This window comes from Colias croceus, chromosome 17 (assembly GCF_905220415.1).
Source record: "Colias croceus chromosome 17, ilColCroc2.1".
Classification (NCBI taxonomy): Eukaryota; Metazoa; Arthropoda; class Insecta; order Lepidoptera; family Pieridae; genus Colias; species Colias croceus.
Genome location: NC_059553.1, coordinates 3,114,429 through 3,129,133, shown reverse-complemented (window position 1 = coordinate 3,129,133; position 14,705 = coordinate 3,114,429). Strand labels below are relative to the sequence as shown.

General features: G+C 36.9%; 2 protein-coding genes across 3 annotated transcripts in view; both read right to left on the bottom strand.

The window, feature by feature from the left end:
- LOC123698909 overlaps positions 1-14,705 on the bottom strand; it is a 194,707-nt gene that overhangs the window by 102,556 nt on the left and 77,446 nt on the right. The window lies entirely within an intron of this gene.
- Positions 1-14,705, bottom strand: part of LOC123698897 (zinc finger protein 608-like) — a 94,822-nt gene that overhangs the window by 47,426 nt on the left and 32,691 nt on the right. For both annotated transcript variants that reach the window (XM_045645713.1, XM_045645714.1), the window contains one exon: positions 11,631-12,437. In XM_045645713.1, the coding sequence (XP_045501669.1) occupies positions 11,631-12,377 (747 nt within the window). In that variant the 5' untranslated portion in view covers positions 12,378-12,437. The remainder of the gene's footprint in view (positions 1-11,630; positions 12,438-14,705) is intronic.

The window sequence follows — 14,705 nt, the reverse complement described above, 5'->3', positions numbered from 1 at the left end:
GTCATTGCGTGGCGTTATCACTGCCATATCTGTGTTTAAAAATAATGAACGAGAAAAGTGATAATTACCGAACAAGATGGTTTAACTTGAACGTTCAATTCTCGGAAGCAGAATGTCAATATGTGAAATGCACACGCGATCTTACATGCGAGCCAGTACTCGCAACTCCTCACAGTTTCAATTATGCCGACGATCTGTGTAATTGTTACCAGATAAACCGCTGTTCATTCATTTGCTTAACCATTCTCTACTATTAATAACTATCGGCTATATCTGTCTAATTGAAACCGGACGATCGAGTGGGCGACTGGCTAGCTATTCATTTGAAAGCAAATCAAATGTTTATTTGCGTTTTTCCAGATAAACGTTCATTTGGATTTGTTGTGTTGTTTTACAGTTGAGTGGAGTATACATTATTTACGCTCAATACATTTGTATGAATTTCACATACACATCATTGGTAAAGTAAATTTGACATTCAACGAATCGTCGAGATGCTTCTCAACATTGCTGTGATATTAAACAAGTTAAACATGCTTCGGTATTTTCATTAAAGAAGCCGTCTCATTATAGACGTGCCCGGCGTTCAGACGGGGCGCTACGAAACTTTATTCAACCCGCGGCCGCTCCCTCACTGTGAGGAAATTCCCACCGCGAATTCCGCTTCATTTGCGAATGACTATACGCTCCTCGTGTTTCTACTATCCTAGTATTTCGACAATTTAATACTAAAAGAACATAATTTCAACGTTTTATTTATTAATAACAATAATATTATTTTTATTGGCATACAATTTACCATTATCTTTACTATGAAATTCCCTTTTATATCTGATATAGATTAAATAAATGGACACGGCTTAGAAGTATAAAAATAATAATTGAAATGATAGGATCAACTTAATATAAGCTAATTGGATAACGTTATCATTTTAATACCTGTTTGTTAAATTTCAAGTGACACCTAGATACAACAGATACCGTCTAGTCGTTAGGAGTGGCGATAATTACGGAAACAACAAAGCAAGTGGAACAACAGAAAGAAATTTTAAATAATACGTGGCGTTCCGACACGAGTCATACGAAATGAAAGTCTTCGGGAAAATGTACTTGCATTTTACGCTGCAGAAAATGCAACGTGAATTCTGTGCTCTTTTTGTTACCCGACGCTGTTCGCCTCTCTTTGTTATTTTATATTAAAACAGCGGTTTTCATCTGTTCCGTTATTTGTATTTTAAATCAACACTTCATATTATAGTTTTTCGCTTGATGTTTACGTGAGCTCATGGAAAATTTTCTACCTGGCCTCATTGACAGTGATGAACATTTTTCATGAAAGGCAAGTTTAACTTTACATTTATCTACCTCTATTACCCGTAATGTTTTGATGAAACCTGACTTTATTGCTGGTTGAAAAGCTATTAAAAAACCTATAGAATTTTTATTTTATATTTCTGGTCTTTTGGCATTTTGTATATGTATGCCGCATAATTAAAAGTAATCAAAGCGTTTCGTCAGCCCATTTCGGTCATCGTGTGCAATTTAATTATAAACATAAGTGGAAACGACGTGTTTTATAAATATTTTATCGCAGTTTCAATTGAAGGCGAACGATTAAATTTAAGCAAGGTTTAATTACTTATATCGTACGCTATTTAAACGTTAATTATTCTAGTAGTAGATTTAGTCTTTATGTATAAAGAGCATTTTCAATTGAAAATAAACTTTAACCAGATAAAAAAACTTTATTGCTAAATCCGAAAGATTCAGTTTCTACCCTCTATTGAGAAAAAGTTTGGCGTGTCCGTCAATTAAATCGATTATACAAATGAGACACATCCCGTGTGCCACTCGCTCCACTCGCACTACAAATAAAGTTTACCAAGCTATCGTTCGGAATAACAGACTAAATCTAAAAGTGAACACAACAGCTATATCGTTTGTAACAATGGAGTGAAACATTGAAATAAACAAGACACAAATTGCTTTTTCGCTTAGCTTGTTGCAGTGCGATACGACGATATTGCACGATGACAAATTAAATATTTTTCACGACAGTTTCGTTCGCAATGTACACGCTTTTGGCACTTAATATAAACTAGTGCGGCAACGCTTTTAGCTATTATACGAATGTTTTACTGCTGTAATATATCACACATTTTGAACAGTTTCTGTTTTACATTATATTTGTTACCGTTTATTTTATGAGTAGTGTAGTCCGATTTTACACATTCTTTTTAAAACATCTACAGATGAAATTGAAGATTATAAATACATGTGTACATAACAATTTTCTCTGTAAACCTTAATTATAGATTTACGTTAAAAAGTTAAAACACTTAAAATAAAAATCAAAGTTTCATAATCTTTGATGAAATCGTCCTAATCTTATCTAAATGTTATTTATGTAAGTCGTGAGCAATTTAACGAAATGGCTTGGCACTCTCTCAAAAATTAATTTGCGATTTAATTTAAAAGACCAACTATCATCGCCTTTATGACTTTAGTGTGTATTGTTTTACGATTGTGCAACAAATTAGAGTAATCAACTATGTATGTAGTTACCTGTACATTGTATAAAGGTGATATTAATTATTATATGACGTAACATGACAAAATACAATAAGAATTTAGTATTTCGTATTTAAGCAGCCATTTGTATACATGAAATTATCCAATACAGCGATTGGTCACGCAATGTTTTTATTCAAATGAGAACCGGCGGGTTTCGCACGATGGGGTATTTTAGCACCGCGCGAATAGACAATCCAATGACTTGCTGGTTTTTTTGTACGTTGTTTTTCCATTTTAAGAGCTTTTCCTGTTTAACACTTCATTTATTAACGCTCTTGTATAGTTTGATGTCTATTTAACTTTTTCATACGCATATCAATCAAGTCAAGGATTTTTACCTGCCTCGATTAAAATAAACCGGAATTAGTATACTTACCTCTTTTATGTATATGATAATACATATGAAACGATATCATACTGTTTTCCAAACAATATTACTACAAACCATGTTCTCACTTTGTTAACCGCATTAATTAAGAGTGAAATTAGAATAACAACATTAGCGATTAATTAACTTATGATTAATTCGCTGACAGTTCTTTAATAGTGACGTAACATTCACATGACAACGGAGGCATTCCTTGGCTGCTATCGAGAGATCGGTCCCCGGAGTTACGTGGAAACTATCACGTAAATAGACGTTAGTAGTTGCGTGGGACGCGCTTAGATCAAAATATATCAGTAAACAATCAATTTTAGCGCTATGAAATATAGTAGCTCGAAATAAACATCGATCTCAACATTAAAGCGAGTCGAATATAGTTATAAAACACTCGTATATCTATCAATACCACAATGTATTTTGTACATCAAACAGTTTTTATTTTTAGCCAATCACAATAATTCCTAAATTCCATTGACGCGTATCCGCAAAATAAATTGAAACCATGAACATTTATCCGCGCCCGCGGCAAAAAATAAATAAAATATTCGTAGTAGGTAGATCTGTTCGATCCTTAACTTAATAACTAGGGCTGCTATTGAAGCACCGCGCCATAGATAAAAGAACTCATAAAAACTTTTTATAGGTATATTATTACGTGTTTGGAATGCAATTATTGAAATCAGAATAAAATTTGCATCACAAAAGCAAGTTGGCGATTCTATGAATAATTTATCAGACCATACCATTTTTATATTTAGATATTTCTAGTATTAAATGCTATTTAAGTCCATGTTTGAAAATTTCCCTTGATCGGTTTATGGATGATAAAATTAATGTTAATTAAACATCTTTATTTCTTGTTGTAAACATAAATTTTCTCAAATAAAAATAACTTTAAATTTCTACATATAAAAAAGATATTATTTGAACACAGTTTATTTAATCCTTCACAAAGTACTAAGTTATTAGAGAAGCAGAATTATTGCAGCGATCTAACCCTAGATTCACCACATGTCAACTTGATAGGCGGGTTTTGCGGCGCGCCGTACGAGCCGAGAATCCGAGCTCTACGATACCAGGAGAACATAGCGAACAAAGTGCCCGTAATATGAACAGCACACACAGCACAGGGAACAGACGCAACGTACAATCGATATGGGGGCCCACCCCGACTTACAAGGGGATGAATTTAAATTATTCACAGCGGGTATAACTGCTTGCCACCGTCTTTAACAAACAAATTACGTATGCGCACCTAATAACGAATAACGATACACTCGGCTTCAGTGCCTCACACAAAGCTTTCAATTATACACTCGAGATTAGTGTAATACCTTTAATACAAAATTACCTCTAATAACAATCTAGTTGCCCAGTATCAGCATTTTCTATTTAATAAAATTGATTAAAAGCTTTTAAGTTTTAACGATCCAAATTACCAAATAAATGTAAAACCACCATCCGGCTAAAAATGTGCATATTCAAATCAAAATGTGCTTGTATAAGCACTGAAATTACATGTAATCGATTAGGTTCAATGAATGGAAAATGAAAAGCCTATATTGTTCATATTCGTAAATTTATTCTGAATAATCTTATTTCGCAACAAAATTGGCTGTTAAAAGGCGAAGGAACGCAAAACGTCGCGTCGATCACAATCCGAACGGCGCTTGTTGTCTCAATCATCTACCTTAAACGCCAACACAAAGTAAGAAAAGTAGGGAGAAAATAGCGTCAAAGAGATTGAATATCGATTGTCGAGTCGACAGCAATCTGGCGAGGAGCGAGGCGGGGGGGAGTACGGGGCGCGGGCGGCGGGGGGACGCTTCCGACCGCTCGTGACAATTTATGTTATTGCTGTGGACCTGGACAACGGCGATACGGGACCCTCACATGTAATTGTTAGTTGGACCACAGGATATTGGGGAATTAAACGAGAGCGGTGATTGATTAAGCGGCGATAACGATTATGGTCATGGATATTGCGGCGCGATGAAAAATTCGAGGGGCGATAATGCTCCGAGTCAGTAATTAAATACGGAGGCAATTTACAAAACAAACCCAGGCGACGCGGGGAACGGAGAGTGAATTAAAAACGGCGTAATCCCGCGCCTCCGGGGGCCGACGAAAACCGATGCGATCCGTCCGTACACAGATTAAGCCAGACGATAAACAAATATATTTTAATCCTACGAAATAACATTCTCGCATTTCCGCCGGCAAAAAATACTCGACACATGGTCGAGAAAAAACCTGGAGTTATTATCTTAAGTCAAACCCAACAGAACCCATTAGTAAACAACACGGGCGCAAAGGAGGGCAAAATAGCGGCTTATAAAAAAGGTAACAAAAAATCGGCTTTTGATCCCGGCTCCCCTTATTGCATTTTGTGAAGGTTTTATTAGTCTGCGGACTAGTCGGTCAACTCGATTTGTTGATTTTGTGTAATCGCTTGTCGCATTCCTTTTTATTTCAATTATTCCAGAGCGCATTGAAGTTTTTGCATTTCATGTGACAAATGACCAAGATGTACATTTCTGAGTGTTGTTTTACAGCTTTGTGATTAAGTGAAGTCCCGTGTCCCCGTAGTGGGGTAAGGGGCAGATGCATTATGCATACATCTGTTTCACTGATCAATTTTCTTTAGGGACAAGTAGGTGATCAGCCTTCTGTGTCCTACCAGACCGAGACATTTTTTTTTCTTCGTCTCCACCGGGAATCGAACCCAGGACCCCTCGGTTCTACGCTCACGCGGCAACCACTGTACCAAGGAGGCGGGGGCTTTGTGATTAGCTTTATTATAGTAGATATATTTAATATCACAGTTTTTTCTGAAAATGCAATTATAAATGTGTCACTTATACATAGGTATATTCAACCTATGTAGACTTTAGAAATACGTATAATACGACAAAGTGTGTCAGTTTTAGATAAATCAACATGATAACTAATATCATACAAGTAAAATATTTACATTTAAAGTCGTTATCTTCATAAAATCTCTGCATTGAAACCGGTCTCATTTATGAAGCAAAGCAAACAAATTAAGCGGTTCAGCGGGATGAAGTTGGAACTTTTGAAAGCGCTTACTAGTAATAACATTGGTGTTTATATATTTGGGGAGCATTTACTGCGACAAATCCGATCCGAGCGAAACTTTCCACTCGAACAAAGAGGCGGCCAGGTACACGCCAGCTGCGGATTACTGCTCCGGCACACAGAACCCTCGACCGGTCGCCCGACCGGTCGACCGAATGCTTTCAAACCCCAACTTGCAACTCGACACGATCGACAATTAATTTATAGGCGAGAGATGTATAATATTTCTCGTCACTCGTCACTCCTTTAAGGCGACTACACCACCGAAACTAGCGCCCCCCCAACATTTTATTTTTTTACTCCTAAACCAGATCAAATTTAAAAAATCTAGCTCGGTACTTTGCTAGTATATTACTTGTAGTATTTTTGTTATTACTTTTCATTATTTTGCATTCGGTAAATTAGGAGAACTTTTGATTACCGCCAAAAGTGGCCACTTTTGGCGGTAATCAAAAGTTCTCTAGAATAATGAACAGTTAGAATAGTGAAAAGTAATACCAAAAATACTACAAGTAATATACTAGCAAAGTACCGAGCTAGATTTTTTAAATTTTATCTGGTTAAGGAGTAAAAAAATAAAATGTTCGGTGGCGCTAGTTTCGGTGGTGTAGGCCTCTTAAGTTTAATTATAATTTCCTGGCGGCAAAGGCAAAACCGATTCAATTGACCGATTGCAAACCGTTAAATAAGTAACTGTAGCCGATGAATATCGATGTTGTCGACGCGAAAGGAGTTACACGACTAACAGCCAGCGCAATTAATTTTGAATCAATTTGCAACGAGTGAATTTATTATAGCTTCAATTGTTCATGACATAAACGAGTATCTAACTAACCGCAGAGGTATAATGCGAAGCGGAAATAATAATGGCATTTGTTAGAACAGGCTGTTGGCGCCGCGGGCTTTGCCCGGTCTCACATCCTAATTACGCCAATAATAATTATCCAGTAGTCGAGTTGGCAGCTGTCCGATACTTCCTCGCACCTTCTGTTGCCCTGTTCGTTTGCGACCGTATTAAGACACGCAATGCTCACTTAAATATTAATTACACTTCTTACACTTAAAATAGGAGTATTTTAAACATTAAATGGAAATAAGAGGTGTGTTTAGTTAAACAACATGAATTAACAGCATTCCAAAATGCCTATTTCTAAAATATGTCCCAGTTATTTGATCGTGAAAGTGTAAATAAATTTAATTCATTGAAAATCAATACCATTCTTTTTAAATACATATATATCTATCTATCCATCAAATTTTCAATTGCTAAATGTTGTTGACGAATGAGTGCTGAATGTGAGAATAGGCCATTACATTACCCGAGAAGCGATTTATTTCATTGCATCAATCAATTACTAACACTCGATATTAAAAATTTTTAATTCTCAACGTAGCTGCGAGATCGCCCGCTTTTGGCTGTAGCAATAACGTTTTTATAAAATGAATGATGATACGCCTGAGGCAGGTAACGCGATACGTCCGTTCTGGGATATAAATAAAGTCGTTGAAGCGAAAAATTCATTCGAATTTATCACTTAGGTTTGCGTTGGCTTGCGCAAATATTCCACCGACACACGCAAGTTAATAATGCAAATAATTTAAATGATTACGGAATCGACTCGGACACAATCGATTAAACAATCTTCAATGACTGAGTGTTCAAGCGAAATATTTATGCGAATATAACATGAATCAAAATTAACAATTGAATTACCTCGACACGACTAACAATTATCTAACCGACATACTTTAAATGTATCAATTTAATGTGCTCGAGCATGGTTACTAGTTAGTATAGTTCAGTGAGAACATTGATCAGCGAGCTACTAATCAACATGTAAATTTATTCAGAACGATCAGTATAATCGAACGCGACGGCGATATTAACCTCATTTGAGACGACGGAGACATGTTAAATATCATGTTACCCTGGTCAACTCGGATAGAAATCTTATTAATTTGTCACTTAAAAGGCCACACGATAAATAAAATAACAGAGTTGTGTTAATAATTTATAACTTTGGAATTGCTGTACAAACTACAAACGCAGTGAACGGTCGAGTGCTCTTGAACAGAAAAGTAGTAGCTATTTACAAAACTTAATGTCGACAGTTGCACTAAAACTGTTTGCCGTGACGAAATCAATTGAACAGGGTTAAATTGACAATGTGATTCTAAGTTAACCCTTTCATTCTTAAAAATTTATAGCGGTATGTCCTAAAGACTTGTATTTATAGATGCATTATTTTAATGATCTTGAATGTTGAACTGAACCATTACTGTCATTATAACATTTCAGTCGATTGCAATAAAATGTCGGAACACTGATCAAAGAGAAATGAAAACATTTTTTCCTTTTGTGATACTTCAATATTTTTTATTTATATTAGAATACAGATAAAATAAACATTCTCATAAATAAGTAAAAACTTATTGACAAGGGTGCCACCCTATACGATAATAATAATTGTATTTGTGTAACCGTTACTATTAATATAGTAGGGGATAATTACGATTTCTAATAGTTCGAATACAAATGACAAAAAAGGGAAAGACAATGGCGTGCTCAAGTGAATTGCAAACAATAAAGAGCTCTTGCAGTCGCCGATTTTTAAAGCGAAATTGATATCTCCTTTAATTACCGCGCTTTGAGAAAACTTTGCCAGTTAGGGAGCGAACATTAAATTGATTCCGCTGATACTTTGGAAATTTTTAGGGTTCTCGACAGTGATTAATGAATGGAATTTTGGAGACGTGCTCGCTGACGCACCCCTCGCGCCAAGAAAAGCAAAGGGTCCCTTCGCCTCCCTTCTATCTTTACACTCAAAATACTCGAATACACTTTCTGTCCTTATATCTAAAGCGATCCAATTTACTACGCTCATAAAACATCGTGGTTACCATCTGCACACATAATAAAATAGAGCGAATCTTATTCTTATCTAAGCTACTTTTTACGATATGTAAATAAATATGTAATTGTGAATTGAATACAAACCCGTTTTTTTATAGATAGCATATAGATTGCCATACTTTATAGCAAATTGAATACGATAGCATCTATTTTAAGAATTAATTAAAAACAAAGTTATATAAAGCATTCCATTTCAGTATTCTTCATATATTTTATACGGAAAAAATAAAACCATTTTAACATAAATTTAATTGTATTTCATAAATTTCATATAATAAAATTTAAGGACATAACGTAGGTAATAAGTTTACCCATTTTAAATTTACACACGGTTTTTCTACATAAAACAAACTACAATAATTTAGGTCAAATTGAATAGCAGTTTTAACGAGCAACCAACGCATAAAGATATTTTAATTTATAACATACTTTTAAAAGAAATATTTCAGCGACAGCGCATTTTAGTGAAATCAAAACGAGTTGAATTCAAACAGAAATTAATATTGAAGTAGGTAGACATCGCAGTTTTAATTATATAACGTGCTCTTTCGGACTTTCCTAAAATAGAACTCATGAGAACCTAAACAAATTAAATTAAACAATTTAACAAAATTACATTCTAGTTCTTTTTACACGCTTTATATTAGCTTCACCTGTATGTTTGTTTGTAACCGACTTCTTTGGGCGCGATTTTGACCCACTTTAAACGGCCAGATTTCGTTCAAACTTTGTAGATTTATTGAGGACCGATGACAATACACTAATTTGATAAAATTTTCTATTTTTTAGTTCGGTTTTCTATAAAAAGCGTGTTTTTTAGTTTTTTTTAACTATTATTATTTAATATTATTAGGGTACTTAAGAATAAAATATTAAATTGTGACTTTGTGAGACCCTAGTTTTACATATGAGAATTTTCTTTTATAGACATGACATTTTTATTAATAAATTTTATAACGCGTTTTATGAATGATACGAGTATTCTAATTATTACGTTGCGATCGCGGTCATGGGCATAATTACACTCTATAAATAAAAATTAAAGCTATTTTTATAACACTGAGATCGAAAGGTGCAAAAGTTACAACTTACAACACAATGTATGTGTAACTTTTTGTGGGCAAGAATTACTCTAGTACTTTTTGTACCGTTGAGGCATTACTATGCAATAAGGAACCGCTTAATACATCGCAATTTAAAAGAGCACATTATGCGTGTAACTCTCAAGTTGTCACTGTAATGTGACGGTTGGACGACGGGTCTTTTGATAAGCGACGCGTTGCGAAATCGCGCTTGTTGCAATCACGTCATGTTTTGATTAATGGCCGGGCGCATCATTGTGGTGAAATGCGCTTTATTGCCGGCCCTATTAACACTGATGAGTGTGACCTATTAATTCCATAGTATCCGCTAGTTGCATCTTGCAGAGGATTAGAAATTAACGCGCTTGTGAGAACATTTTGCATTATAGTTGGCAATAAATTGTGGTTTTTACTGTGTTACGCAGAAATGTTTAGATTTGCAACGAAATTACATTTTTTTTTATTAATTTCATTCCAATTTTATTTTGTAATATTTTTTAAGGAGACTTAGTGGTGTAAATAAAAATATAGTATTAAATGATGGTTCCGTTTTTTTTTTGTCATTTTTTAATTAGCTAACATTTCAGCTATATTTAATCAAATGAAACTAAACTAATCTTTACTTGACAATAATTTGCTACCAAAAACATTCTAAGAAAAGCAAAATACTTCGGCTATACGCTTAAACTTTCAGTGCATTCCAATGTCAGCTCCGAGAAATAATGTAAATTGCCCTCGATTGTTATCCAGACTGCGTCGTCAGGGTAAAAGATCTAATGAAACGTTAAGTCGCCGTAATCTAATCTTATCCACATCTGCGTTCGGTGTCTCAGAGGCAACAATATCATTAATTTGTCGAGTGCAGCGAGCGGTCGGGTGGCGGCACTGGCGGGGTGATTTAATGAACCGATGCGGTAGGCGACAGCGCGGATTACACCCCGCCCGTTTGCACTCAATCAACCCGACAAACAGCCCTAAGCCTCGACAATTAAATACACTCCGAAACAATTGGATACATGCCCGATAAGAGCAATCGGACAATTAGCTTATATCTATTGATTGATAAACCGATCGATGTGACGCGCACACACTCCGCGGAACTAGATCAAGGCTCGCAGATAACTCGTCGATACACTGCATTTAGTATTCACATGACATGGATATCGTAAACGGTACGGAATGATATATTACCGTGCGTATTGAATAGAAATAAGAAACAAGTCGAGCGACATTCTAAATCCATTGATAACGGTAGGCCAGCTGACAAGTGACAAGACCTATAAAAGTTGTCATGACAAGCGATTATTAAATGTACCTTTTATAAAATACAAAGAATGTATAAGTACATTGCTAACTAATGCTTGTCGTCGAGAATGTCAGTCGACTTGAATATCAAGGATCTGCGCTGAGCTTGTTCAAAGTTTTAAATGTTTGCCATCTGTTAGGAACAAGTTTTCTTGTCTCTCAAAAGTAAACAATGACATCGTTAATGTGAGGCGGATCAAGTTAAAAGGGACACCCATATCATGTTCGCAGGAACTAACTTCCGATCTTGTAAGAGAGAACAAACAGTTACCTTGGTTTCAGTTTTCTGTTTCTTAGCAGGTGGTTGCGCGTTGTGCGCCTCCTGCCGCGAGTCGTCCGGCTCGGGCTTGGCGGGGGAGGCGGGCGGCGCGGGCGCGGGCGGCGGCGGTGGCGCGGGCGCGGGCGCGGGGGCCGCGGGCGGCGGCGTCGGCGCCGGCGGCTTGGGCTCCACGCGCGGCGCGGCCGGCCGCGGCTCGGGCTTGGGCGCGGGCGCGTGCGGCGCGTGCGGCGGGTGCGGCGCGTGCGGCGCGTGCGGGTGCGGCGCGGCCGGGGCGGGCGCCGGCGGCGGCGCGGGCGGCCCCGGCGCGTTGGGCGGCGGCGGCACGCGAGCCACGCCGTTCACGTCGTGCGGCGGGTGCGGGTGGTGGTGCTTGTCTCTAGCTTTGTCTCTCCTGTGCCCCCCCGAACCGCGTTTCGCGGCGGGCGGCGTGGCGGCCGTCGTCTTCGGCTCGCCGTTCATTTCGTTTGACTTTACGATCTCGTGCTTTGCCTCGGAGCTCTTAGTGCCGGGCTTGGTGCGCTTGATCTTCATCTTGAGCGCGGTGCGCTGCGCGTCAGGTTCGGCGCGCGCCGCCATGCCGCCCGCCTCGTCCGTCTTCTCTATGTCGGCATCGAGGTCTATGATGAGGTCGCCGATGCCGATGTCCCACTCGTTGTCATCGTACTCGAAGTTGGGGTGCGCGTGGGGCGCGGGGCGAGCTCCGCCGGCCGGCGCGCCCTCCCTCATTGGCGCCGCCATGCGCGCCGGCTGCCCGCGCCCGCCCCCCGCAGCCCCGCACACACACACACCATTGTAGCCCTAAGAAAAAATATCTATTAGATAACATTTAATTATAATAATTAATAACCAATAACCCATACCAAATTATGATAAAACAAGTGAAACTAAAACCTAAACAGTATATAAAATTTATTCATATATCCAACAAATGGTGTGTGCAGGATTTTAAATATCGTAACATGCTGCTTGAACACATTGATGACTTCATCTAATTTAAAATCAGGATCACTATTATTATGTCCTCAAAGAATCAAGTCAATTAAAGTGTTTATTTATAAACACAGTATAAATTTATCAGATCGAACCTTAATCAATTTAAATGTTCTAACAAATCATTAAAGAATTCCCACATTTTTCAATTTTATGATTGTGCATTCCGTTATAAATATTCAAAACGACACCTAAGGGGACGGGAATACAAATGAGGGTTCACGGCGCGTCTATACGGGCTTCTAGCCCCTAAAGAATTAAATGACCATGACATCATTCAACGCCTTAATTAATACCAGCGCATTCGACATGTCGACGAACGCGGGCCCATTATGGGCGTAATGAGTGCATTCGATACACTGCTCTCGAGCCGCTATAAAAATTAATATGGATCCATAAACGACTTAAATGAACATATACATTTAAAATTATTCCTCTATAGAAAATTTCATATCGTACCGAGTTATTACCGATTCGGAAGGGCAATAATCGTAAAATACTCATAAACCTCGTAGATAAGCGCGCTTATTCTTGTTGAATAAACCTAGACTGTACTCGGCGCATTTTGGCGCATTTGTATTTACATCTAGTACTTAGATTAATAGAGGACCACGATCGTATTGTATGAATGCATTAATTTACTGTTTATTTTAGCGTCTAAGCCGCAGTTTGTGTTCATGAAACTATCTCAGCGGGACTATTACAGTTGCAACGAGGATTTCCTTTTGTCTAACTAAATTAGTGAAGGATACAACTATTCACAAGTAATAGAAATAGTTCTCGTCTTCTATTTGAGGTAAGCTTCACAGTACACAATCGTGCCATATTTATTATTTAGTAACACTTGCCTTTATTTAATTAAGTGTATTTTGATTATACCTACTTAGAAATTAATGTCAAACAACCGTTGGTAATATTGATTTTTATTAATATTAAATATCACTATAACCTCAAGTTATCAGGGAAGAAGCATCATGGGAAAGTACCTACCTAAGATTATTCGTATGTCGGTTATATGTATTTTGTAATTTGTACTTTATAGCGTCGCCGAAGACGAGTTTACTGCGCCCTTGATAACTCTTTCGACTATTTTACGAGCCAAGTGTACTTATGTTCGCCTGGTACAATGACTTTGAATGGTTTTACAAAACTCCTTGAACGATGATATAAAAATAAAAAGAAAAGGCACCTTCGTAAATTACTCAATACATATTTAAATACCGACTTTTATACACCATTTGTTCTTTTGTTTAAAAAAAACTCTCGTTTAATAGTCGCTGTAATTGGACACCGTTATTAAATAAAAAATCTCAAATCATTTAACTGCACGCAAACTGGAATGAAATATATATTTCAATCATAATAACGCTCTCCAATTTCAAGTGTTTATTAAGCTAGGACTATCAGGTACATGTAATTAAGTGATTAATCACGTCGGACGGAACGTGATGCACGGCCGAACGCTAACAACCTACTTGACATTTATACAAGTGCTTTAACGCAATTTCATAAAAAATAATGACTATAATATGTACGCTAGCTTCTTTAACTTTTTATGGAACGATAAAAACACTTGCTTTTTTATTTTCAGAGTAATTATTAAATACTTAATCGGCCGTTCTAATTTCCCACAGCTCTTACAGTAACAATGATATACTTGATTAACATTTTAACAATTATGCTTTGTAAAGAAAACGTAATCAACTAAAAGATTTCGTAATAGTTAGTTATCATTATTTGATTAAATACATTTGATGCATTAATTTCTACAAATTTCGTGCCTACATAATATACTTACATCATATACATGTACAAAAACAAATAGAATGAAAAAGACGATTGCTATAATATCATGATTCATGAATTAGGTATGCACATCTATTATGCAAATAACACGTTTAAAAATCAATAAAACTGTTCTCCGGCATTAAATTGTCTGTAGCAAAAACGAAGAATACATCAAACAATTTTTATGTGCAAGTCGAACAACGTATAACCTGACATTATAGTGTGTCTATAAAAAAATATGACAGCATAAAATGGCTGTATAGAGTAGCGACCTTTGCCTATCCCTAT